This window comes from Lolium perenne, chromosome 1, assembly GCF_019359855.2.
Source record: "Lolium perenne isolate Kyuss_39 chromosome 1, Kyuss_2.0, whole genome shotgun sequence".
NCBI classification, from domain to species: domain Eukaryota; kingdom Viridiplantae; phylum Streptophyta; class Magnoliopsida; order Poales; family Poaceae; genus Lolium; species Lolium perenne.
The window spans coordinates 121,640,313-121,665,290 of NC_067244.2; the positions used below are offsets into that span (position 1 = coordinate 121,640,313).

The 24,978-nt window shown below is 43.5% G+C and overlaps 2 protein-coding genes across 2 annotated transcripts; both read right to left on the minus strand.

The window, feature by feature from the left end:
- Positions 1–690: 690 nt before the first annotated feature.
- LOC127300603 (uncharacterized) lies at positions 691–3,872 on the minus strand. Its single transcript, XM_051330749.2, has 6 exons — positions 3,660–3,872; positions 2,269–2,452; positions 1,971–2,137; positions 1,531–1,822; positions 1,160–1,323; positions 691–1,055 (listed from the first exon to the last, which is right to left on the minus strand). Exons 2-6 carry the CDS (start codon positions 2,373–2,375, stop codon positions 874–876), a joined length of 912 nt encoding a protein of 303 aa, XP_051186709.1. The 5' UTR covers positions 2,376–2,452; positions 3,660–3,872; the 3' UTR covers positions 691–873.
- Positions 3,873–4,005: 133 nt separating this feature from the next.
- Positions 4,006–9,051, minus strand: LOC127300595 (uncharacterized). The gene is made up of 7 exons (XM_051330731.1): positions 8,920–9,051; positions 8,596–8,676; positions 7,394–7,514; positions 5,522–5,685; positions 4,939–5,230; positions 4,564–4,727; positions 4,006–4,473 (listed from the first exon to the last, which is right to left on the minus strand). Exons 2-7 carry the CDS (start codon positions 8,615–8,617, stop codon positions 4,319–4,321), a joined length of 918 nt encoding a protein of 305 aa, XP_051186691.1. The 5' UTR covers positions 8,618–8,676; positions 8,920–9,051; the 3' UTR covers positions 4,006–4,318.
- Positions 9,052–24,978: the final 15,927 nt, after the last annotated feature.

The window sequence follows — 24,978 nt, forward strand, 5'->3', positions numbered from 1 at the left end:
AGCAACATGATCGAGATCACCTTCGAAGCAGCACCAGGCCTTCACCAGCTGGTACCCGCTCGAGGCGTCCACCAACCTTTCGCTATTCACCTCGTCCGAAATATAAACACCGACCTACACCGTCCCAAAATTGATCAGACTGTTCCATGGAGATGTCTGAACCGACATTCACACATAGCCAAGCCCTGGTTTCATTGGGGTGAAGCAATTTTAGGTTCATCTCACTTACTCACACTTTATTTATATTATATTACCTGTGGTCTGAGTTTAGTCAAAGTTAAGCTTTATAAAAAAGTATCAACACGTGTAGTATACAATTAGTATTATTAGAATGATCATAAAATTTATTATGCATATTTTATATTATAGATGTTGATATCTTTATTATATGTTTGGTTAAATGTTACAATGTTTGATTTTGATCAAACCAAAAATGCGGGGTAATAATAAATGGAGGGGAGTACACCCCAAGCACAATTACCACGGAGTGTGCTAGCCTACCCGCAGATCATATACATTGACAGTCACCTGAATGATAGAGACAATTTATGGATGCATTCAGTACAAGATACATGTGCAAGACAATCAACTATAACGCAGCGGTATACAATCTTCAGCTGACACCGAGCTTAGAATACCAGGGATGACAAGCCGAGCCAACAAGACAAGGCAGCAACCTGAGAAACATACTCACTGAACAACCTGACTCTTCAGTCTTTATTGGGTATTTGCACTTTTCATACATTCAACACAACAAAACAAGTAAACAAACGAAAATACTTAGCACAACTGCAATTCACCAAAATACACGCACCCACGGGCGCACACACACACACATGCATACATACGTGAGCATACTTGGAGACGAATAACCTACTCCATCTTTGAGGAACCAGTGATTGGATCCATCTTTGAGGAACCAATGACAGCAATCTCAACTTCAATACAACACTTTGTTTTCACCAGATAACCATATGACGGGTCCTTGAAATTTTCCAGCGTTATGAACTTGCTCCATCCCCATTTGGTAGAATTCTCTCCGAACTGGCACCGTCCTACAGTTCCCGAAATAAAAAATTTGTCAAAGAGGAAATGTGATTAAACTAATTTAGCCTCTCAGCACGCCGCCGTAGTGCAAAATTTCTGCTAAACAGCGAACCTGTTTGTTTCTTGTGCTTGCCAGTTTCCTGGTCTTTGATACATATGCTAAATTCTACCAGGATTGCACGGTTCCGAGGAAGTGTATGTGGCTTCTTCATGTTCAGGGTCAAGGAGAGGAAGTTCCCATTGTCACCGGATCCGGATGGTTTGATAGTGATGTACCTAGTGAGAGCATAACATAGTTTAGTCCATCATGGATAAGAAGGTAGAACTTTAACGGTATAATTTTTTATTTCGTAGGAAAGTACAAAAGTTTGACACTCAAAACGTAAAATACCAACAGTTTTTTTTTTTTGCATTAAACTAGAGTACCAATTTTGAAATTAAAATCCATTCATGTCAAGCACTGCAAATTCAAGATGGTATCACCATTTGTGTCCACTGATTTCAAAATTTGGGGAGTAGTCCCGACTCTTGAGCGCAAAGAAGTCCTCAATGTTCCAGGTGTAGACATCAGGATCACTGAAGGTGTTGTTCGTCTTCTGGACAAACAGCGTCTCTATCGTATCATTAGCTTTAGAAGTGACAACTTTGATGAACTCCACAACGAAAACACAGCTATTGCCGACGAGGAACCCAGAGGACTGTTCCTTCAGTGTGCTGAGGGGAATCATGCATGAGGTCCCAGAGCTTGTGCTTTCAGACTGGAAAGTGTGGCTCACTGCAAACAAAATATTCAGTTGCAAAGCATAAACAAATGAAGATTTTCTCTTGTAAGACAGGGTATAAGTTACACCTAGCAGTCTAGTAACCGACTAACCAGGAAGGTTAAAGAGCTGCTTTATTTCAGGAGTAATCTACTAAGCTACCTTGATGTTCATAGTGCTTCCCGTATGACTGATCATAAATAAGGAACTTGAAAGATGCCTCCACGACTGTGTCTGATCTCACAGAGAAATCGTCCAGCCTAAGCCTAAGAGAAACGTATTCACTTTTATCGCCGCTCTTTCTGTCCCTTGGATTCAGTTTTAAATACCTTCAAGACAAGTCAAGACAAGGGAAGAGCAAGCAGACAAGTGAGAATATGTTCATGATATGGATGCATCAAGCCACTCTGACAATGTTATCTCTGTCGGAATAGCTTAAAAAATAGCATGTCAATTGTACCAGTTGAGCCCGCTGATCCCAAACACGCTGGATTGGATCCATCCTTCATCTTTATCAAGAAGAGATGAGAAACCATCGATCCTCCACTTGAAAGTTGTCTGCTGCATGGGAGAAGGTGACACAGGCCATGCTACTGGCGCCACTGCCCCCTTGCATTTCTTGCTCTGCCCTTTGTTTGGTCGGCCTGGAACAACAACTCTGATGTCAATAACAACATCAAATGATGAAAAATGGCAGCTCAAATTAGAACTACAAACCGCGAGACAAAGAGGCACCCATGATCGATCCGTTATACAGTCCTGTACGTCAATGTGCTTTGTACACAACATATGACGCTTTGCACTATATAGAGAGATTTGTACGACGGCAAAGGTATGCCAGAATTATTCCGCCAATGGGTGAGGTTTCTGCTAGTTAGCTTCTGTCATGGGAGTTTGGACAACTTGGACCGAGGCCAACTAATGAAAGAAAGGTGTGCTGTATGTCAGGGGGGATTTCCTCGTATATGTCTGAATGGTTCTGAAACTGATCAGCTACAGCACAAGAGTAAGACAGCTTCAATTGAATAAGTTTGCTGCCACCAAAAGTCTGGGTCAACTAAATAAAGCATCCCTATTCTACTACCTTAAATATTATGATCCAGATGACATAACATGCCCAAGTCTTGAGTTCTTGCCCGATCCTTTAATGACCAGGCAAACACTGATAATGTCAACAAGCAACTTATACACGCATATCTACAGATTTCTAGTTTTTGTGTCTGTCATCTCAAGTGTTGCCTTCTGATGACATCTTTCTCTCGAAGCGGTGCATCCGTTGACATGTGAGTTACATAATCATGGTATGTAGTTAAGAACTATCGTGGGTACTAAAATATTGCATGCAAGTATCATCGGCCGATGCTACAGAAATTTCATGGATGTTCCCGGGGTCTCGCCTTCCATGACTTAGACATAGATAGGTACATACTATTTTCCCTATTGAAAACTTCAGAAATTGCTAGTAGTTCAGAAGGAGCAACAGAGTGAGATTCAGTCAGAGCATCAAGTGCACTACCTGTTGAACATCATCAGCAAGTGAAGGCGTACACCCACACAAAAGATGAAAAATTAAAGGGGGTCACAATTAGGAGAGATTTCATCAAACATCCTAGAGGCACGTACATACATGAACTAAATCGAAGCGAATCACGCGTCGAACATAAATTCTCCTTTTTTTTAACCATGCAGGAACACTGCATGTGTTAGATTAGAAGAGGGAAAGCCCTTGAAATGGCTGAGGTTACAGACATAAAACAAAGTTCATAAGAAAAGAACAGGACCTAAACTCTGCAAGACAAAGCCCCTTACTCCCTGGAGAAGAAACTACTACAGAGTGCCGGAGACGCTCACCATTCACCAAGCTCCGCAGCTTCGGATGGCGACCGAGTTCATGTTAGATACATGAACTAAGTGAAAGCAGGACGCGCAATGGACAATGCACATGGCAGAAGGTGCCGACGGCACTCGGCCTGGACCGTCGGCCCTGTCTGTAATTGACTAGCCCGACTGGCCGACCCCGAGTCTACACATTGGATATGGATTGCTTCCTGGAACCATAAGAAAGGCGTGAACTCAACTCAAACCATTACTAGTATCTTTACATTCTTGCACGTGCCACTACAAGAAAAAAACATTCTTGCACCTTGGAGTGCTTCGGCCGCTGTAGAATCTATAGTAGAAAGCAGAAGAAATCTCCGAAAAAAAAACTTTGCTTCCTTTCAGTTTGTTGCATAAACAAAATGCAGTACCAATGTGGCATGCCCATTGTTCACCATGATACGGAAGGAATGTACGATATGGCTTCACATTCTGGTAGCTACCACAGGAGGAATGAACGCATATAGAGTTCTGAAGCTTCACTGCCTTAAGAGAAAAAAGAAAACTGCCACCACCATCGCTATCTAACAAGCGTATTAAGATCCACATCAGTTATACTGTCTTGCGTGATTCTCGAAGCTCACGTGTATGCAAATGCAGGTAACGATATTCTGTTGCTACCACTCTTTACTCTATGCCATGGTGGACACTCCGATGATAGACACCTCTGCCTCAATGCAGCACTTTCCCTTCACAATGTACCCTTTGGATGTGTCCTTCAGATCATCAAGCAGGATGAAACTTCCCCGGCCGCAGCCCTTGGCCTTCCTAGAAAACTCGCACCGACCTACATTCCCAACAAAATAACATATTAGTAATAGCAAAGGGACGATGATACTTGTTTTCGACCAGTGTGAAGTTTCGATTGAATGTGAACCTTTGAACTTCCTGTGGTTGCCATTTGCTTGGTCTTTGAGAGAAAAGCTGACTTCTACCAGTATTCCATGATTTTTGGGGAGCATATCGGACAGATGCAGGAACAGGGAGAGAAAATTCGTGCTGCCATCCACGTCCATGTTAGATGTCCTGATACTTAGATACCTGAAGATCACACAATGTTCCATTTAGTCCATTATAAATCGCATCGTAGACTTATATTAAAGCATTAAGAACAATTCCTAGAAAACTATTATGTTCAAAAAAGATGCATAGCACAATACCTGCAATATCAGTGCTAAGCAAAACAGGATAATGGAGACAGGGAAGCAAGATAAAACAACCAGGTAAATATTGCAAGTTCAAAATCAGGTACCATTTGTATCCGCCAATCACAAATGTTGGAGAGTTGCATGGGGTATGAGGTGTGGTGAAGTCTTCAATGATCCAAGTATACACTCCATGGTCATCAAAGGTGTTGCTCTGCTGAACATACAGGTTTTCTGAAATAGTATCTGTTGTTTTTACAGTGATAACCTTGATAAATTCTACACCAAAAATGCAACTGTCATCAAAGATAAATCCAGAAGACGAACTCTTCAGCTTCTTAAGGGGAATCATGCAGATATCTTCTGAGAGTGGGCTGAAAGTCTCGAAATGGTGGACAACTGCACATGAAATGGATAGCTTCAGTGGGTTAAAGAAACAAAAGAGTATGCATACCAGGATGAAAGTTTCAATGCATGAGCTTCAGAATTCCATGTTACTTTACTTCTTAATTAGTTGGCAATAACAGTTGAGTCTGAGAATGGTGATCTCGGAATATTGTTACTCTTCATGAATTCATCAAACCTCTTACGGGGCAAATGCAAAAGGGAAGACAGATACATTGCTTCCGCATTTTAGTGTGAAACCCGTAAGAACATAATTATTCTTTAAAGAGATATTTGCAGCTCTACCTTGTTGTTCAGCATGCTTTCTGTATATCTGGTCATATACAAAGAACTTGAAAACTGCTTGCACAACAGTATCATATCTTAGAGAAGATCGTGATAGCTGCAGCGTAAGACAAACATACTCCTCTCCATCACTCCTTTTGTATTTTGGACTCAAATTCAATATCCTGCAAATAATTCAAGACAGAGTTACAGAGTCTGGTTACAAGATAGACCTGTAAAAAAATTATGGCTTTATCTACTATTCTATAAGATTCATATGGAAATTCTGGTAGCTCCCAGTACACCGTGTTGAGAAGCCATATGTTGCTCTAGTCCTACTACTTCGGTAAGTGGTAGAAGTAAAATATTTCCTGCCCCATATGAGAAGAACTAAGACAGACAAAGAGGTTTTATGTACATATATACATCATATTACTTTTTAGGGTACAACTAAAACTAATATAGGCTGTTAATTCTATCAGATCCAACGGATAATAGTACTTTTACCTCATAGTAAGTAATAAGCTATGAATGACTGTACAAGGTAAATTTGGACTTAGCAACTTTTGGACAAAAAGAGAAAGAAATTGCAATATATCATCAAAGCATGATAAACATATAACAGATATACATGTAGAATAAGGCTACTTAATCATATTCCAAATTTTAGGTTCGTTACTAGCTTATGTGTGCATGTCACCGTGGCGTCTCAATGAAGAAAAATGATGGAGTTAGAGTTACATCCTTTCGACTTGGTACAGATTACTTGATTGGGTTCATATGATCCCTTTCAACGAAATCAGGAAGTGTGGTTGCAAATTACAAAAGAAAAGAGTAAAAACACACCTTTCTGTGCATAACAAGACAAGAATGAAGGGGTAATATTGTGTGCAAAAAACAAAATCTCTTTAGCAAAACAAGTCATTTTTTCACAAAAATTGCAAGTGCACATAATACTCAAAACATGTACATGCGCGAATTCTTCTGTAATATTTTCAAATGGAGAACACTCTTTTCTGTTTCTGAATATCACTGGACTTAGAATGCATGCATCCATCAACACTTAAGCAGCTTACATAAATAACTCCATGCATTAGTAGCACACATGCAGACCAATATATCAATCTGAAGAACATAAGTAGGATACTTAACTCTGATCACTCTAGCTAGAGCGGGTATGGAAATATAATTATTGCTTCTTCTAAACTGTTCCATGTGGTACAAAAAAGAATAATTGTCTCATATAACATGGGAGTTACTGAATGATTTTTTTGGTATATTGGACATGAATAACTGAATCCATTAAAAACCTCCTCTCTCTAACACTGTCAATAACATGCAATACGCACAACACAATGCTCATATTGCAAAATATACACTTGACCAATGGATGATTATGGATGATTATGTATTAGGAGGTAAACGAGAGCATCTTATAAGAACTCTTCAACCAATGCAAGTATGCAACAGACACATAACATTATCCCTTTTCCTTAAAACGTCCTTCCTAACCTATGGTCTACTCCCTGACCCCCTACGGCCTACGCAGCATCTGGCCTTCTTCATGGCAGTACTTATCTAGGTTATTACACCTATTGCCCTGAGAAAAGGAATACTAGTTGGATCCTGGAAGCCTCCATCAAGGTATCTTTTGAGAATGACAATCTATGATGATCCCAAGAGATTGGAGACCAGCAAAACAAGACCCAAGATAGTGTGAGGCTATATCTGTTGGAGGAATTAAACCTCTTAAGAACAGGACACAGGACCTTGTTTATCTTTTTCGAGCCCAACTACATGCAAATAATTGTATGCCGTGAAACAGAATTAAGAAACTTCACAAGCATCTTTAAATTCCGTGAAAGTAGTTGAAATAACAGTATGCTATCATACCAGTGAAGCCCTTTGATCTCAAACACACTGGATTGTACATGATCTGCGCACTTATCAAGAAGTGAGGAAAAGCCATCTATCCTCCATCTGAACTTTTTCTTCTCAACTTTCATCAAACATCCTGAAACCAAAATTCAAAAATCCGTAAGAATGTGAAACAATTTTATATCAACGTAAATTAGTACTGTGTGGAGATAAAGAGTCATCTCTCCCTTAGTGTCAGCTTTGTTACTGCAAGTGCCTTCCAGAAAAATGGTTTTCATGTGCATTTTATGTACCATCACATACACACTTCTCCAACGGAAAAATGTGTCCATACAAATTTCACAAGCACAAGACAACCTGTTGTACAGCACTGAGAACTTCCTGAACCTTTTGTGGGCCAGTAGATACTAGAAGAATGTTCTCACGCCAAATGTCCATGTCAACTAAAGTATAGCCCCTTGGTAGTTGCACAAGTGCTGGAGCCATTATCTAAGTACAGAAGTAGCAAGTAGTTTACTTAAATCAAAATCCCATGCCAATTGTCATGTCTCCATCTTTTTTTTGAACGCTTGTGTTGTTAATTCAAGTTATTGTCGTATGTAGTATTTCATTCTAATATTCTATAACGTCACAGCAATATTTTACTTAAAAGACATGATCTCAGTTGCATATTTTGTTTCAGAAGGGTTATTATAAAAAATGGTAATGATTTTGATTTCGCTCAAAACACAAGGGGACATGGTTATGTTAATTGGTGCAGAAGAATGACGCGGCACAACCTCCAAGTGCGATCACTATAATAATATAAATAACCAAAGGGAAGTGTTTATCATCTCATCGAAAGACGTGATTCTTGTCTGACCAAATTTAGAGCTCTTAAGATGATAACGAGCTTTTCTTAATCAGAGCAGACGCATTTAGCAACAAGCGAACAACACCTCCCAGGCTCCCACGAAACTGCGAGAGTGGCGGGCATTTTTCTGGATTCACCAAAAGGTCGGGCATACTAAAAAGAAATAAAATAAAAGTGGGCAAACGAGATTAAACAATTGATCTAGACAAGAAAGAACATACTACTAGAATATTCTCTTCTGACGAAGAAGAGGAAATGTAAACACGGAGTGCCGCTTCTCTTTTTTTTTTAACACCAAGAAAACCTAGGAGGAAGTACGAGGTATTTTCGTTGAAGAATAAGCCCAGATTCGAGTCCCCCTTACCATTCGAGGCAGAGTTCCCCATGGTTATGTGCGATTCTTTGAATCCTCTTCTTTGGCCTCTTGGTGATTCTTTCAGTTCCGCTGCGCAAGACGGCACAAACCAAGAAACGGGGTTAATGTCCCTCGATCTGACCAACGAATTTGGTTTAATAGACTCAGTAGGAAACCCCAAATTGCCAACAAGACAAAACCCCAACAAATCGAGAACCCAACTCTAAACGCGTGAGAAGACGGAGAAAGAGAAAGGAAACCCTCGCGCAATGCAAGATTGCAGATGAGAAGACGGGGGGGAGGAGAGCTCTAGGGCTAGCTGTACTGTAGTACCTGGTGGGTTTCGCCGAACCTGGCCAGAGCGGAGGAGAGCCTGAGAGGATTCTCGCCTTTGCTCCAGCTTTATCGGGGTCCGTGCTGGGTCTGGGGTGGTCAGCGGAGTAGTCCGTATGTTTTTTCGCAGCACTCCATGTGTTGACAGTTTAGTGTGGGCGGAGCTACAGTGTTGGGCTGGGCTCAAATGACCTTGGGCCCAAAACATCTATGAACACAAGCCTGCAAGAAAATTACAGGAGCGAATCGACCCCAGCCCACAAACCATTAATCCAGTGCAAAGTGCATAAGACCACTTAGAGCATGTGCAATCACAAGGCCGTCTTATCTTATTAAGGTCCATGTAATTTAGATATAACAACAAAACATGATGTACAATACATTATTTTTTAGTCTTATCTCCGGTAATCCAGATATCCTAAATTTATGGTGAGAGATTGTGCTAAGAGATCAACTCTTAATTAAGAGAAGGCAAGCTCTTTTTTTTACATTCTCCCTTCTCCACCTCAACATTTATCCTAGGTGGCATTGCTAAAGATATCACCATTGTACATGCCCTTGGACCATCTCTAGCACGGATTCTCGAGCAATTTATTTTCCAGCTTGCGGTTTTCTTGACGCACAGTTTGGATCACACCCTTCTCAGATTTGGCAATCGATTATGGATGCTCGGGAGATGATTATTCAGGGCCTCATTAAAGGAATTGGAACGGGTGAAAAGACACATGCTTGGAATGACAATTGGCTGCCGCGTGAATCTTCTTTGAGGCCAATTGCATGCTGTAAAGCAAACCCTCCAGTGACAGTAGAGGCCTTTATCGACTCGGCTACTGCAACTTGAAACAGACAAAGGCTAAACGAATTGTTCTTGCCCATGGATGTTGAGGCGATATAATCCATCCTTATTTGCACGACACGATTTGATGAATTCTGGGCTTGACACCATAAACAAACTGGAGTTTTTTCGGTTCGCTCTGCTTACCACATGGTTGTGAATTGGAAGAGGCGAGATGTGGCATGGCTTGAGAGCACGACGACCGGCTCATATCACAACCATGAGGAAAAAATGGTCAGCTCTTTGGAACATACAAGTACCATCAAAACTCAGGGTTTCCCTTTGGAGGCTGGCCAAGCAATCCATTCGCACTTGTGACGTCCGTCATCACCAAAACATGGCACTAGATTGTTCGTGTTCACTATGTGGAGCGGATGGCTCGTGGTGCCATTCGCTACTTGAGTACACAATGAGCAGTTGTGTATGGGCACTTGAACCGGAAGCAATTACATAACATATGATTAGCACGACTGAACTGAATGCAAATCGGTGGATTTTTTGTTGATCGACTCTCTAAAACACGAGGACCTAATTCCTTGCTTTTTGTCACACTCTAGGTGATTTGGTTTCCCCGACGTAAAGCAATTCATGAAGAGGTTTTTCAAAGCCCGCTTTCCACACATGCTTTCGTCGAAGCTTTCTTGTGAGATTTGGAACATGCATCGGCAAGCAAGAAGAAGCAAGATCACCGACCCTTGTTCAGCCGGTGAGGAGATGGATTGCACCACTAGACCCTATCAAAATAAATGTTGATACGGCTGTGCGGAAGACATGCATTGCAGGAGCAGGGGCGGCTATGTGTCGTGCGGCCAATGGTGACCTCCTGGAAGCATCGGCGATGGTGGTGGTGAAGGGCTTTGCTGACGCTGCTATGATGGAAGCAATTTCCTGCCGTGAGGCTCTAGCTTTGGTAGCAGATCTCCAGGTCACGCGGTTGAGAATCGCTATTAATAAACAATCTAGATGATAACTACATGGGACCGTTCAGTAGTATTATGAAGGAGATAAATTCCTGAGCCGCTAGCTTTGCCTCACGTGTCTTTCGTCCACAAGCGAAGATCATCAAATACCGAGGCGCATGGTCTTGCTAGATCATCTGTCTCGGAAACTCTGGTCGCAATGAGAGTGGCATAAGTACCGTGCAGGCGTGCACGGGATGTCCCCTGCTCACTTTTGCTATGAGATTCACGCATCAAAAGAATCTTTTTATGTACCCTACCTACAGTTGTACTCCCTCTTTTATTTTTTAGCACATAAATTTAAGTTCTAATGTTGAACATAAAAGACACATATCTATTAAAATATAGTTTTAAATTTTGAAGCACATTTAAACATGATGATACGAGATGAAACTCAATGAAACTAGATACAAAAAATTGTGTCTCAAATTAGACTCCGAGAAAATCGCTAAATATTTTCTAACTTTGATGAACCTAGTTTGAAACAAAATGTTTTCAAGAAAAAAATCACCAAGTTTGACCAAGTAACAACATGTTTCATTACCTTTCAGAAGTACGATTTCAAAAACTATCAAAAAAAATTCAATATTGGTGTCATTCTAAAGCCCCCTTCACTAGTAACTCAAAATTCAAACCGTCCAAAAATTAAATTTGCGATTCAAAATCTGCAGAGATTTTAAGCTTTACAAATAGATGTAGTAGTATGATTGAGAGGGAATATAAAACTGTTGAGACAAGAAAAGAAAAAAGGAGGAGAGAGAAGGTGGCCCCATGCATGAGATGTTCCGTGCATGGAAGAGAAGTATTTCTCGGTTGTCACGACTGGTTGGGCTGCCAGACTGCTATTTCATCCCTATAATAATTTCTATTTAATAAAGTGACCGCTAATTTCCTAAAAAAAATAGAACATCTTTAGCAGATACCCCATCCATGTGTCCCGCATCGCGCAGATAGGGTTAACTGCATCATCCAAAATCGTCGAATGGGGGCGAGCGACTGAACATATACCCTACTCTTGAACTGCAAACATGATGTAGTCAATTTTGGCGCCAGAATTCAAACTAGATTAAGCAGTTGGAGTTCATCCTAATTTTTACAAGATTTTGCAAAATAAACCCTAAACCTAGGTTAAGGTAGCCCGGGATTTACACTACAATCACCTGGGCTTGGGGGCAGCGAGGATTCACTCCTCCTCCTCCTCGTTTTTCCTCCTCGTCAGAGAGGTCGGACTCGTCGTCGGAATAGTCGACAATGATGAACCCGTACCTCGCCATCTCCGAGCGGATGGAGGCACGCTTGGCCGTTCGCCTGTCGTGCTCCTCCTCCTCGGCGAGTTCGAGTGCCCGCTTGGCCTGACGGCGGCGGTGAGCGAGTTCCGGTGGGCCATGGCAAGGTGGTGCGCTAGCGCGCCACGTCGTCTTTGTTCTCCTCACCGTCGATGTCTAGTTCCAGCAAATCGGAGGCAGAGGCTGCGCGGCTATGAGCGGAGCCGCCGAGCGTGTCGCTGCCGTGGAAGAACCCTCCTCTCCATCACGCACACCGTGCGGGAGCAAGCCGAACCACGCCGTTTGTCCAAAATTTTGAAACAGGGCTATTTGTCTAAGATGAAATCCATAAAGCTAGCGTATGACTTGGTCATGGGATAGAAATCACACGGAACAAGTTGAATATGCTTGTTAGTAACGATATCGAATTAGGTATGATGACACCAACGATCATATGATCATATCTCGGACGAGTGCCAATATCAAAGTAACAAAGGGAATGTGACTCAACATAATGGTTCAAACGATGATAATATCTTCGTGGAATACATAGCGATCACTGTGGTTCTCCAGACCCCCATGGTGATCATTGATCAAAGACTCGTCTCGATCATGTCAACGTTGTTCCTAAACCGTAGGGTAACACACTTAAGGGTTCAACGAAATTTAAGATAGTTTTGGATTCAGCATAAATAGAGAGAGAATGGTGGAACGGGTTCCAGAGGCATCCGAAGGGTATTCGGAGAAGTTCGGGAGGTGTCTCAAATCATTGGCAATTAAATAATATAATCAATATGTTAATTAAATGAATTAATATATTGAAATTTCATTTATTTAATTAATAAAAGGTTGCACACCCTTAATGGGCCTCACCCAATACGCGGGAGCGCTGCTGGGATCCAGATCCAGAAGATCTACTTTCGCAACTTTACTGGATCGGAGCCGGGTGCATCGTTGAGCACCGTACGTGTGCGAAACTATGAGATGTTGCCACTTCCGGCACCCGACGTTGTGGGAGAGGATTTCTACTCGACCCCAAGGTCGGCGACGAGTACGACTACATCAACCATGTTCTCGCAGAACGTTAACCGTTTTCGATGTAAGAGGGTACGTTACCGAAACCATCTTCGTTACAACATTACTCTTAGATAGATCTTGGACAACGCAGCGTATGACTAGGTCATGGGGATGGAATCACACACGAACGAGTTGAAATAGCCTTGACAGTAATGAGACTTAACTAGGTATTGTGATACCGACGATCATGTCTCGGACGAGTGCCAGTATCAAATGAACAAAATGAATGAGGCTCGATGCAATGGTTCAAACGACGATCATATCTCCGCGTAAGGCATAGAAATCACCATGGTTATCCAGACCCTCCCCCCTAGTGATCGATTTGACCGGTGACATTGTACATTGTCAACACCCGGATTTTTAAGTCCAGATGCCTATTATGCCGTACATCGCAATCCCAGGAATAATGTTTTTGCGAGACATAATAGTAAGTAGCATAGAGTCATCATTTATTACAACACATATTGTCTTACAACCATAGATCACATGATCCAATATTACACGAATATATTGTTCAACATCACAAATAGTAGCGGAAGCGAAGTAGTAGTGGACTATCTATTCCACAGGCAACGCTTGACGTTAGAAGACGATCCTAGTTATCGTAGACGTCCTGTTGTCCGTCATCCTGATACTGGTGCTCTCCTTCATAGTCTGGCATTTGAATAGCCAGGGCAAAGCCATGAGTACTTTTAAAGTACTCGCAAACTAACTCTACCATAATTACTCATTAAGTGTAAAATAAGGGGTGCTAAGATCTAGGTTCATTTGCATAAAGCCAAGTTTTAGTTTGATAAACATTTAGTAAAGCCCTATCATGTGCTAGACTAACTCAAGTGGGAACATTAGTGTCATTCCCACAACTCATTATGGTTCACCATAATGTCACCTTTCAAAATCACCATTCAATTCTAAGATCAAAACATTTTAATGATAACGGAGATAGTATGGCCTTTCCAATCGTCCGTAACCGTGGACACGGCTATTCGAATAGGTTTAACACTCTGCAGAGGTTGTACTCTTGTGCCACAACTTTTGATTTCATCCGTCGAGGATAACCCCGAATCATCGTAACACAGTACGCGGATCATCAATCGAAACTTTTCACTTATATATGCTAGTATGAGCACCTCTCCCCATGAGCTTGGCCTCCCGGTGGAAACCGCATGATTAACCGGGAAGCGCACAGGCTTGGGCCGTACATTCACCTCATTTCAACATCAATCCACACTTAACGGAGGCAGCCGCAGCGTAACCCCTATGATGTTTGTTCAGAGGGAACCCATACTAAAATACACAAGTTTCTAGTTAAGCCCTACCCATAATCAGGTATTGTGGGGGTACTTGTATAATTGGAAGGGTATCGCATTCAAACCCAATTATCAATTTTATCAAAAATCACCATCTTCTCTTGTTCAAATCCACCTCCACTTTACTTTCTTTCAAAGTCATTTCACTTCACCATGTTCCCATCTAGAGTAGTCAATTTTAATTGATTAGCACTAGCATCTAAATGAGGGGTGCTATCTAGCTTTGAGTTGTGCTAATCTAACTTCAAGTATTGTTCTACTCTAGCCCAAGTGAATCATAATTCAAAAAGTACTTTGAAATAAATAAGCAAAAGTAAAGGTAAGTAAAAACATGGGATAGGTAATACATAAAGTAAAGTGTGATGGTGCCTTTGCTCTTGTAGAGCTAAGCACTTGTGTTTAGCAAGGGTTAGCTTGCCTTGAGCTGGGTAGTTATCGAAGTTCTCTTCTTCTTCCTGAGAGTAGCCCTCCTCCTCTTGGTATTCCAAGTTACTAGCGTCTATATACGAATACGAGGTATAAATACTAAACCAAGCTCACATACTAAACTAGAAACACTCAAAAGAGTTCACACCCTAGTCCTAGCATCAATCAAACATGGCATGATGGATTATTTGCTTAGTCTTTATTTGAGAGAAAATAATTTCCTCTCATTATTCCTATTTCTTAAATTTGGTATGTAGATCCTTAGGGGAATTCATTTCTTCTCATTACCTCTTATTAAGATTTAATCTCTTCATATAATAATAAGGTATGAAATATAGGTTGACCCAAAGTCAACATTTCATATCTATTATATGTGAGTTCAATTTAATTGAAGTGCTACACTTCACATAGTTTTAATACTTAACATTTAAATGAATTAAAATCTCTAAGTAATAATTCTCAAGGGTTCATTAGCCTAAGTCTTTCCCCCTGGTTATTAGTACTTAGGATCAAAATTTAAATGAGAGGTAACTCTCATATTAGGTTTGAGTTTGAATTCCACTTTCAAATGCTCTAGAAATAACTACATAGCCATTTTATTTGATCTAGTCCATGATCATACAAACAACATGGCTATGTTATTGCATAATCAATTAGAGGACATCATTTGTGATTTATTAGAATTGGAATCACTTCAAAATATATTCTGGTTAAATTTTAAATAAAGTTTGAATGTTCAAAAGTCCCTGTCTTGTCTTTTTTATCAAATTAAATCTACAATGAATTTGGAGGTGGGGCCAGTGGCATTGGATAGATAAATTCATGGGCTTTCCAACGGTATAAAGTTTGATAAATTTGGTTTGGCAGAGTTCAAACTATTCAAATTTTTCTAAACCTTCAGCAGCACATTTTGAATAAAGATTAAAACTAGATTTGAATTCATGGGCTAGGCGGGAAACGTTGCTGGGCCGAAACAGAAATAAAAATCACCGCGCAGCCCAACAAGCAACCGGTGCGGGTGGGCTGCCCTGACGAGGTGGGGGCCACCTGTCAGCGGCTCTTAACTTAGCGAAGCGGTACGCGGGATCTAAACCGTAGGATTAGAACGGGATCCGACGGCGTGTGAACGTCGTCGTCTCCGACGAGCGGCGAGCTCCCTGGCGGCGAGCCGAGGGGGTCGGAGGGCGTACCAGGCCGTTGCAGGTGTCTGGCAAGGTGCGCGGAGAAGATGTAGTAGATGAGGAAGCCCTGGGTGCAGCGGCGGCGCTCGGGGAAGCGCCAATCGAAGCAGAGCTTCCGCGGGCTCCGGCGGACCTCAACTCCCAATTGCTGCTGCTCCGGCGAGGTGGTGCTCAATTGAGGTGGGGAGAGTGTTCAGGGAAGGGAGGGGAGCAAAGTGTGTGAAGAAATTGTGGGCGGAGGAGCTCTATTTATAGCGGGCGATGGAGGCCCTGAGGTGCTGCAAGGGCGCGTCGACGGCGTGGCCTCTCCGTCGATCGAAGGGGCAAGGCGAGGACGACATCTTGTAGGCATCGTCCTGGCGATGCTCAAGGACTAGCTAGCGCGGAGAAAAGGCGACGGGATGGCTCGGGCGCGTGCAGGGTTTGCGGCAGGGCGTGCGGTATCATTTGGTCGAGGACGACGGCGACGGTGCAGGGGCAGGCCTGGGTGCTCGTCTAGCGTGTAGAGGGCGGGGAGTAGCTGCTCAACGCCGCGGTAGGGATGCAGGGTGAGGACGGTCGCGCTCGAGTGGGCGACGTACTGGCGCGGCCAGTGTGCGCTCACCGCGTTGGCTGGCATGCCCTGGCATGCTTTTGGGCGCGCGCGTTCTGGCCAATGCCGAGCGTTGGCGAGCAGGGGCTGTGTACCGTTCGATTCCTTGAGTGACAGAGAGGCTCCAGGACAAGGGGAAAGGTTGAGAGGAGGGCTGGAGAGATGGTGGCCAAAGTGGCCGGCATGGCCACGGTATGCATTAGTCTAGGGTTTCTTTTCCCTCTCCTCTCACTTTAATCGACCAGGGCAGGTACTAGGGTGAAGCAGGGGTTGTAAGAGAGTGCAATGATCAAAGATTAAAGGGGTTTAGTGAAGAAACCAGAGGATAAAAGGGTGTAGCTCAATTCTGAATTCATGCACCACTTTTTTGTTTGATGAAATGGCCGCATGAAGTTTTTATTTGAATTTTGAAATTCTTTTTGGTGAATCTCATTTATATAATTAATGTGAAGTATTGGTGGTGGTGGCACTCAATTTGGAGTTGTTTTGCAAAATGTCAAAAGTGACATGATCTTCACTTTATTTCAGCATCCCTTCTTGTCACTTTTATTCTGGTCAACCTAGTCAACTCTAGCCATGATGGTCAACATCAAAGTTACTCACCTTGACATGGTCTTGGATGACATGGCTTTGGTTGACCAAGTTTAGTTCAAGAAATGAGAAAACCAGAGGGGTAAAGTAGTGAAGAAAATATTTTTGAGACAAGTGACCATTATCATATGTATGTGAGATTTTTGATTTCCTTGTGTTTGATTCTTGATCCAATGATGCAATTGTGTTAGTTTATCATATTGAAGTATTTTACAAGCAAGGGAGCAAGCAATTATGGCCTTGGTTGAGGATTTGCAATTTTGCATATTGTGTATGTAAGTGAAAAATGGGGTTTTCCCATTTTCTCCAATTCCCCTCAAATTAGGGTTTGAGGATCTTGGTTAGGGTTCACATAGAACTTGTCAAACATACTAACACTCATCATGGCAATTGCACAAAAGAAATCACTCAAATGCAAGAAACTATATGTGGCACTATAGGCATATAAAAAGTTTTTGTTAATTGCAAATTTTGGGTTTGGGGAAATTATCTTTCTTGTTTATTATTGTTGAAACTTGGGATGTTACAAACCCTTCCCCCTTACAAAAGATCTCGTCCCGAGATCTGAGAAAACTAGGTACTAAAGAGATCTGGGTACTCAGTCCTCATAAAGTCTTCTCTCTCCCAAGTGGCTTCTTCTTCGGTGTGGTTACTCCATTGGATCTTCAGAAACTTGATACTTCGAGTACGGGTGGTTCTGAAAGCTTCTTCCAGGATGCGAATAGGTACTTCGCGGTATGTCAGATCTGAGTTGATATCCACAGCTCGATGGTCGATGTTCTTGAAAACCTCGGTCTTCTCAGGTACTTCTAAACACTTCCGGAGTAGCGAGATGTGAAACACATTGTGCACCGCTGACATTTCTTCCGGTAACTCCAGCTGATAGGATACTTCTCCTCGGCGGCTCAGGACCTTGAAAGGTCCGACATATCGGGGTGCGAGCTTTCCTCTAAGCTGGAATCTCTGCATTCCTTTAAGAGGGGACACTTTGAGATATACGAAATCTCCGATCTCGAAGGTCATCTCTCGGCGTCTTTTGTCGGCGTAGCTCTTCTGTCTTGATTGGGCTGTCCTGAGATACTCGCGGATCTTGTGAACCTTCTCTTCGGCTTCTCGGAGAATATCTGGTCCAAAAACTTGACTCTCTCCTACTTCCGACCAATTCAGAGGGGTACGGCACTTCCTTCCGTACAATGCTTCGAAGGGGGCCATCTGCAAGCTGGCTTGGTAGCTGTTGTTGTACGAGAATTCTGCGTACGGCAAGCAGTCTTCCCACTTAGATCCATACTCTAGCACACATGCTCTCAACATATCTTCTAGTATCTGGTTGACTCTTTGATCTGTCCATCCGTCTCTGCGGGTGATAGGCGGTGCTGAAATTCGACGAGTTCCGAGTCCTTCATGTACTTTCCTCGCGTAACTGGAGGTGAATTGGGATCCTCTGTCGGATACTATCGACTTCGGGGTTCCGTGCAGGCTGACTATCCTTGAGATATATAACTCTGCGAGTCTTGGTCCTTGATAGGTGGTCTTGACGGGGATGAAGTGGGCGACTTTGGTCAGTCTGTCGACCACTACCCAGATGGAATCATTTCCTTTACTAGACTTGGGCAGTCCGGTGATGAAGTCCATTCCTACGGAATCTCACTTCCATTCGGGAATCTGTAGTGGTTGCAACAGTCCTGCGGGGCGTTGGTGTTCTGCTTTGACTCTTTGACAGATGTCACATTTGGCGATGTAGCTTCCAATTTCTCTCTTCATTCCATGCCACCAGAATTGTTCTTTCAAATCCTGGTACATCTTGGTTCCTCCGGGGTGAATGGAGTATAGGGTGTCGTGAGATTCTTTCAGAATAACTTGCTTCAATTCTGAGTCTGACGGCACGCAAAGGCGCTTGTTATACCATAGCACTTCTTCTTCATCTATGGTGAATCCCGGTGCCTTTCCGGCGGCTATTTGGTTCTTGATTCCGTCAATGCTAGCATTTCCTTTCTGAGCTTCTTTGATCTGGCTAATCAGGGTGGGTTGGAGTTCAATGCTGGCGAGGTATCCTTCGCTAACCAGTTCAAGCCTAAACTGTTCAAACTCTTCAAACAGGTTGGGTTGCTCAATTGCTAACATGGAGTTCAACTGACACGGCAGTCTACTCAGAGCATCCGCTACCACATTGGCCTTGCCGGGGTGATAGTGGATTTCCATGTCGTAATCCTTGATTAACTCTATCCATCTGCGCTGTCTCATATTCAGCTCCTTCTGCGTGAAGATATACTTCAGGCTCTTGTGATCCGAGTAAACCTCGCATCGATTACCCATGAGGTAATGACGCCATACTTTCAGTGCTAACACCACCGCCGCTAGCTCTAAGTCATGGGTTAGATAGTTCTGTTCATGCTGCTTCAGCTGTCTTGATAGGTAAGATATCACTTTGCCTTCTTGCATCATCACACATCCAAGACCAATCTTGGAGGCATCACAGTACACATCAAAGGGCTTGGTAATGTCCGGCATAACCAGTATTGGGGCTGTTGTCAATCTTAGCTTGAGCTGTTGAAAGCTCTCTTCACACTTGTCGGTCCATTCGAACTTCCGGTCCTTCTTCAACAATTGGGTCATCGGTCTTGCTATGCTCGAGAATCCTTCAACGAATCGGCGGTAATATCCCGCCAATCCGAGAAATGCATGGACTTCGGTCTGAGTGGTTGGGGCTTTCCATTCTTCAACAGTCTTGATTTTTGCGGGGTCAACGGCAATTCCTCCGGCTGACAAGATATGACCCAAGAATCCTACTTCTTTCAACCAGAACTCACACTTGCTGAACTTGGCATACAACTGATGTTCCCGAAGGGTATCTAGGACCACTTCCAAATGTTGCTCATGTTCTTCTTCGGACTTGGAGTATATGAGAATGTCGTCGATGAAGACAACGACAAACTTGTCCAGGAAGTTCATAAAGATCTTATTCATGAGATTCATGAAGTAAGCGGGGGCATTGGTCAATCCAAATGACATGACATTGTACTCATACAATCCATATCTGGTGGTAAAGGCAGTTTTGGGGATATCGGTGGCACGAATCTTCAGCTGATGGTATCCTGTCCGCAGATCAATCTTCGAGAATACTTGGGCTCCGGTCAGCTGGTCAAACAGATCTTCTATCTTGGGCAACGGATACTTGTTCTTAATGGTGACATCGTTAAGCTTACGATAGTCCGTAACCAAACGAGTGGCACCGTCCTTTTTATCCACAAACAAAACTGGGGATCTCCAAGGTGACGCACTTGGTTGAATCAGACCTTTGAATAGCATATCATCCAGTTGCTTCTTCAGTTCTACTAACTCTGCCGGGTTCATGCTGCAGGCTCTCTGGGCTATAGGTCCGGTTCCGGGGATTAGCTCGATGATAAACTCGATATCCCGATCTGGGGGCATACCGGGTAGATCATCCGGAAACACATCAGGATATCGACAAACGACCCTGATCTGATCCAAGGTGGGTTTGGCTAGGCTTTGGTTACAAGTGAATTTTCGGGGCATCCTTTCAGATATGTGTTCGACTATTATTCCGGTGCTACTAGTCATGGTGATGGCCTTCTTGGCACAATCAATCAGTCCATGATGTTTCGCCATCCAGTCCATTCCCAGGACTACTTCCAAACCTTTGGCTCCCAGAACAATCAAATTTGCATAGAATTCTATTTCATGTATTCTGATTGGCACATCTTTGCAAATTTTTCTAGCTTTAGTGGTTGATCCAGGTATTTGAACTATCATGACATGCTTCAAACTGATGGGTTGAATCTTACTAGTGCATGCAAAATCTTCGGTAATGAATGAATGCGATGCTCCAGAATCAAACAGCACTCTTGCGGGTATTGAGTTAACAGAGAACATACCCAACACAATGTCTGGGGCTTCCTGAGCTTCTTCTGCATTCATGTGGTAGAGGCGCCCGTTGCGGTTGTTCGGGTTGTTGGGGGTGAACTTCTTGTTGGTGGTGACACGACGCTACTGCTGCGCAGGACCTGAGGTGTTGGCGGCAGTCTTGGCGAGCTTCTTGGGGCACTCATAGGAGAAGTGCCCAGCCACTCCGCACTCGTAGCAGTTGTAGGTGGACTTGTCCTTGGGGGTGATGGGAACAGCGTTGCTCCCAGTCCTTGGAGCAGTGTTGGAGTTGTTGTTGGGGGCGCGAGGTGGAGCGCGGTTGAAGTTGTTGTGGTTGTCATTGTTGTTGCTGTAGTTGTTGTGTCCTCCTGACCTGGGGTTTCCTCCACTCCGGTTCTGATAACTCGGACGTGGATTCTGCATCGGGGGCTTGTTGTTTCTTGGGGCGAACCCTCCGCTTGAGCTGGGGCGATACTTGTGGTTGTTGCTGGGCCCACTCTGGTTCATCATACGGCGCTTGCGGTTCTCATTGGCTTGGTGTATCTTCCCCTCCATCTGAATGGCGGAGTCAACAAGGGCTTCTAAGTCAGCAAAGGGGATATTGATCAGCACAGTCTGCATCTCATCATGCAGTCCATTCAGAAACCTCTCCTTCCTTTTCTCGACGGTGTCCGTCTCATCCGGGGCGTACCTTGACAAAGTGAGGAACTTGTCGCGGTATTCCACCACGGTCATTCTGCCTTGCTTCAGTTCCCTGAACTCATCCCTCATCTTCTTAATCAAACCCGGGGGCACATGATACTTACTAAACTTGAGTTTGAAATCCTCCCAAGTCATCATTTGCCCCGCATGTAAGGCGCGGGTACTTGTCCACCAGGCACGTGCAGGTCCAGCCAGATAGTGGGTGGCGAACAACACCTTCTCGTTGTCCTCCACTCCGGCAACTTCGAGATTGTTCTCCATAGTTTGGAGCCAATCATCAGCATCGAGGGGTTCCTCTGTCTTGCTGAACACCGGTGGGTTGGTGTTTTGGAAGTTTTTCAGCTTTGACCCTGGGTGGTCGTGGTTTCCGTGGCCTTGATTGCCCTGAGCAAGCTGTTGCAGTGCAACTAGGTTGGCTTGACGGTCAACTCTCTCAGCTTCTCTTTCTGTCATCATCTGTTGCAACATCTGCATCATTGCGGTTTCGTTGCGAGTTGGGGGTGCCATCTGAACAGTGATAGGGATCATGAGATAAGAGGGAAATGTCTATGGCTCATTTTGGGATAAAATATCACACAACTTAAAACTTGATTCATAATAATAATAATATTACACACACACAAACATAGTCATGGAGGTAGCAAATATTACAAGCCAAATGTTCAGGAGGGTTTTAAGAACCCTTTCAACAAACTACGATACATGGGGCGGGTACAAAGGACCGATACAATACATGGGACGCAAGTGCTCAGACGGGACTACTCGCCATCGACGTTGATAGGGTAGACATTGTCTACCCCGGCATCGAGGTGCTCGTGGCCATCCTCGTAAGGGTGGAACTCCAGGTTGTCGTCTTCCTCCTCCTCGTAGTCGTCGTCGTTGCTGACGTAGGAGTAGCCGTCCCCCTGGATGTTCTCCCCTTCACCTTCGCCTTCCAGCTCCTGGATTTGCTCAGCTTGGGCGGCGATGGTCGCCTTCAGAGTGGCGATCCTGGCCTTCAGGCGGTTGATGGCGTGATCCTTCTTCTGGTTAGCACGGCGGAGTGCCCTGCGTTCTCCGGCGATCACCCTGATGGTGTCCGCCTGCTGCGCCAACTGGATGTGAGTGTGGTTGGCGTATTCGCGGGAGTTGTCGAGGTCGATGCGGGTCTCACTCAACATGAAGTCAAGGTGATCCACATGGTGGCGAAGTTGCGGGTGCGACGGCAGGTTCATTGGCACTCCGAGGGAATTGTGCCTTGCATAGTGCACAAAGCGACTATCCGTGAAGTCCATGAAGTTTTGCCCGCACAGACGTGCGAGTCCTTCCTGAAGTCCCCTTGCGAGACCATCCGCCCAGTTGTTCTCCCTGAAGGAGAACTGGATCCTTGCACTCATTGGGAGCGTGAACCTTCCACGAAGGTCCACCATGATCACCCACTGAAGTTGACCACCGGGCTGGTCGTTTAGCATTCCGCCAAAGACTTCCGGTGGTGGGCGCCCGAGGAACTCTGAGAGGGAGAAGAGATCCCTCTCAAAGATGAGCTCTCCACCGTTCCCCAACTGATAGAACTCAGTCTGGAGAAAGGGCTGCGCGTCCACGACGTGATCCATCTGTAGAGAGATTAGATGATTAAGTTAGAGAAGTGCAAGTGTTCCAAATTTTAATTCACTTATAAGAAGGGCATGAATTTAAAGTTTGTAATAGACTCTTCAAGGTAAGAAAATGAATAAGGTTTTCATAACTAGTCAAATCATGGAATTTGAAACTAAGTTTTTGAGCGTCCATTCTAACTAGGGTCTCCTAAGGTCAAACAATGGCTCTGATACCAACTTGTCAACACCCGGATTTTTAAGTCCAGATGCCTATTATGCCGTACATCGCAATCCCAGGAATAATGTTTTTGCGAGACATAATAGTAAGTAGCATAGAGTCATCATTTATTACAACACATATTGTCTTACAACCATAGATCACATGATCCAATATTACACGAATATATTGTTCAACATCACAAATAGTAGCGGAAGCGAAGTAGTAGTGGACTATCTATTCCACAGGCAACGCTTGACGTTAGAAGACGATCCTAGTTATCGTAGACGTCCTGTTGTCCGTCATCCTGATACTGGTGCTCTCCTTCATAGTCTGGCATTTGAATAGCCAGGGCAAAGCCATGAGTACTTTTAAAGTACTCGCAAACTAACTCTACCATAATTACTCATTAAGTGTAAAATAAGGGGGTGCTAAGCTCTAGGTTCATTTGCATAAAGCCAAGTTTTAGTTTGATAAACATTTAGTAAAGCCCTATCATGTGCTAGACTAACTCAAGTGGGAACATTAGTGTCATTCCCACAACTCATTATGGTTCACCATAATGTCACCTTTCAAAATCACCATTCAATTCTAAGATCAAAACATTTTAATGATAACGGAGATAGTATGGCCTTTCCAATCGTCCGTAACCGTGGACACGGCTATTCGAATAGGTTTAACACTCTGCAGAGGTTGTACTCTTGTGCCACAACTTTTGATTTCATCCGTCGAGGATAACCCCGAATCATCGTAACACAGTACGCGGATCATCAATCGAAACCTTTCACTTATATATGCTAGTATGAGCACCTCTCCCCATGAGCTTGGCCTCCCGGTGGAAACCGCAGTTAACCCGGGAACTGCACAGGGCTTGGGCCGTACATTCACCTCATTTCAACATCAATCCACACTTAACGGAGGCAGCCGCAGCGTAACCCCTATGATGTTTGTTCAGAGGGAACCCATACTAAAATACACAAGTTTCTAGTTAAGCCCTACCCATAATCAGGTATTGTGGGGGTACTTGTATAATTGGAAGGGTATCGCATTCAAACCCAATTATCAATTTTATCAAAAATCACCATCTTCTCTTGTTCAAATCCACCTCCACTCTACTTTCTTTCAAAGTCATTTCACTTCACCATGTTCCCATCTAGAGTAGTCAATTTTAATTGATTAGCACTAGCATCTAAATGAGGGGTGCTATCTAGCTTTGAGTTGTGCTAATCTAACTTCAAGTATTGTTCTACTCTAGACCAAGTGAATCATAATTCAAAAAGTACTTTGAAATAAATAAGCAAAAGTAAAGGTAAGTAAAAACATGGGATAGGTAATACATAAAGTAAAGTGTGATGGTGCCTTTGCTCTTGTAGAGCTAAGCACTTGTGTTTAGCAAGGGTTAGCTTGCCTTGAGCTGGGTAGTTATCGAAGTTCTCTTCTTCTTCCTG

Excerpts from the sequence above, each read along its gene's own strand:
- LOC127300603 (XM_051330749.2), bottom strand. The coding sequence starts at position 2,375 with ATGCAGCAGACAACTTTCAAGTGGAGGATCGATGGTTTCTCATCTCTT. Across the intron at positions 1,823-1,970 it reads GAAGCACTATGAACATCAAG|TGAGCCACACTTTCCAGTCT; the intron begins GTAGCTTAGTAG and ends TTTTGTTTGCAG. Across the intron at positions 1,056-1,159 it reads CAAGCACAAGAAACAAACAG|GACGGTGCCAGTTCGGAGAG; the intron begins GTTCGCTGTTTA and ends CGGGAACTGTAG.
- LOC127300595 (XM_051330731.1), bottom strand. The coding sequence starts at position 8,617 with ATGGGGAACTCTGCCTCGAATG. Across the intron at positions 7,515-8,595 it reads GGGGAACTCTGCCTCGAATG|GATGTTTGATGAAAGTTGAG; the intron begins GTAAGGGGGACT and ends TTTTGGTTTCAG. Across the intron at positions 4,474-4,563 it reads CAACCACAGGAAGTTCAAAG|GTCGGTGCGAGTTTTCTAGG; the intron begins GTTCACATTCAA and ends TTGGGAATGTAG.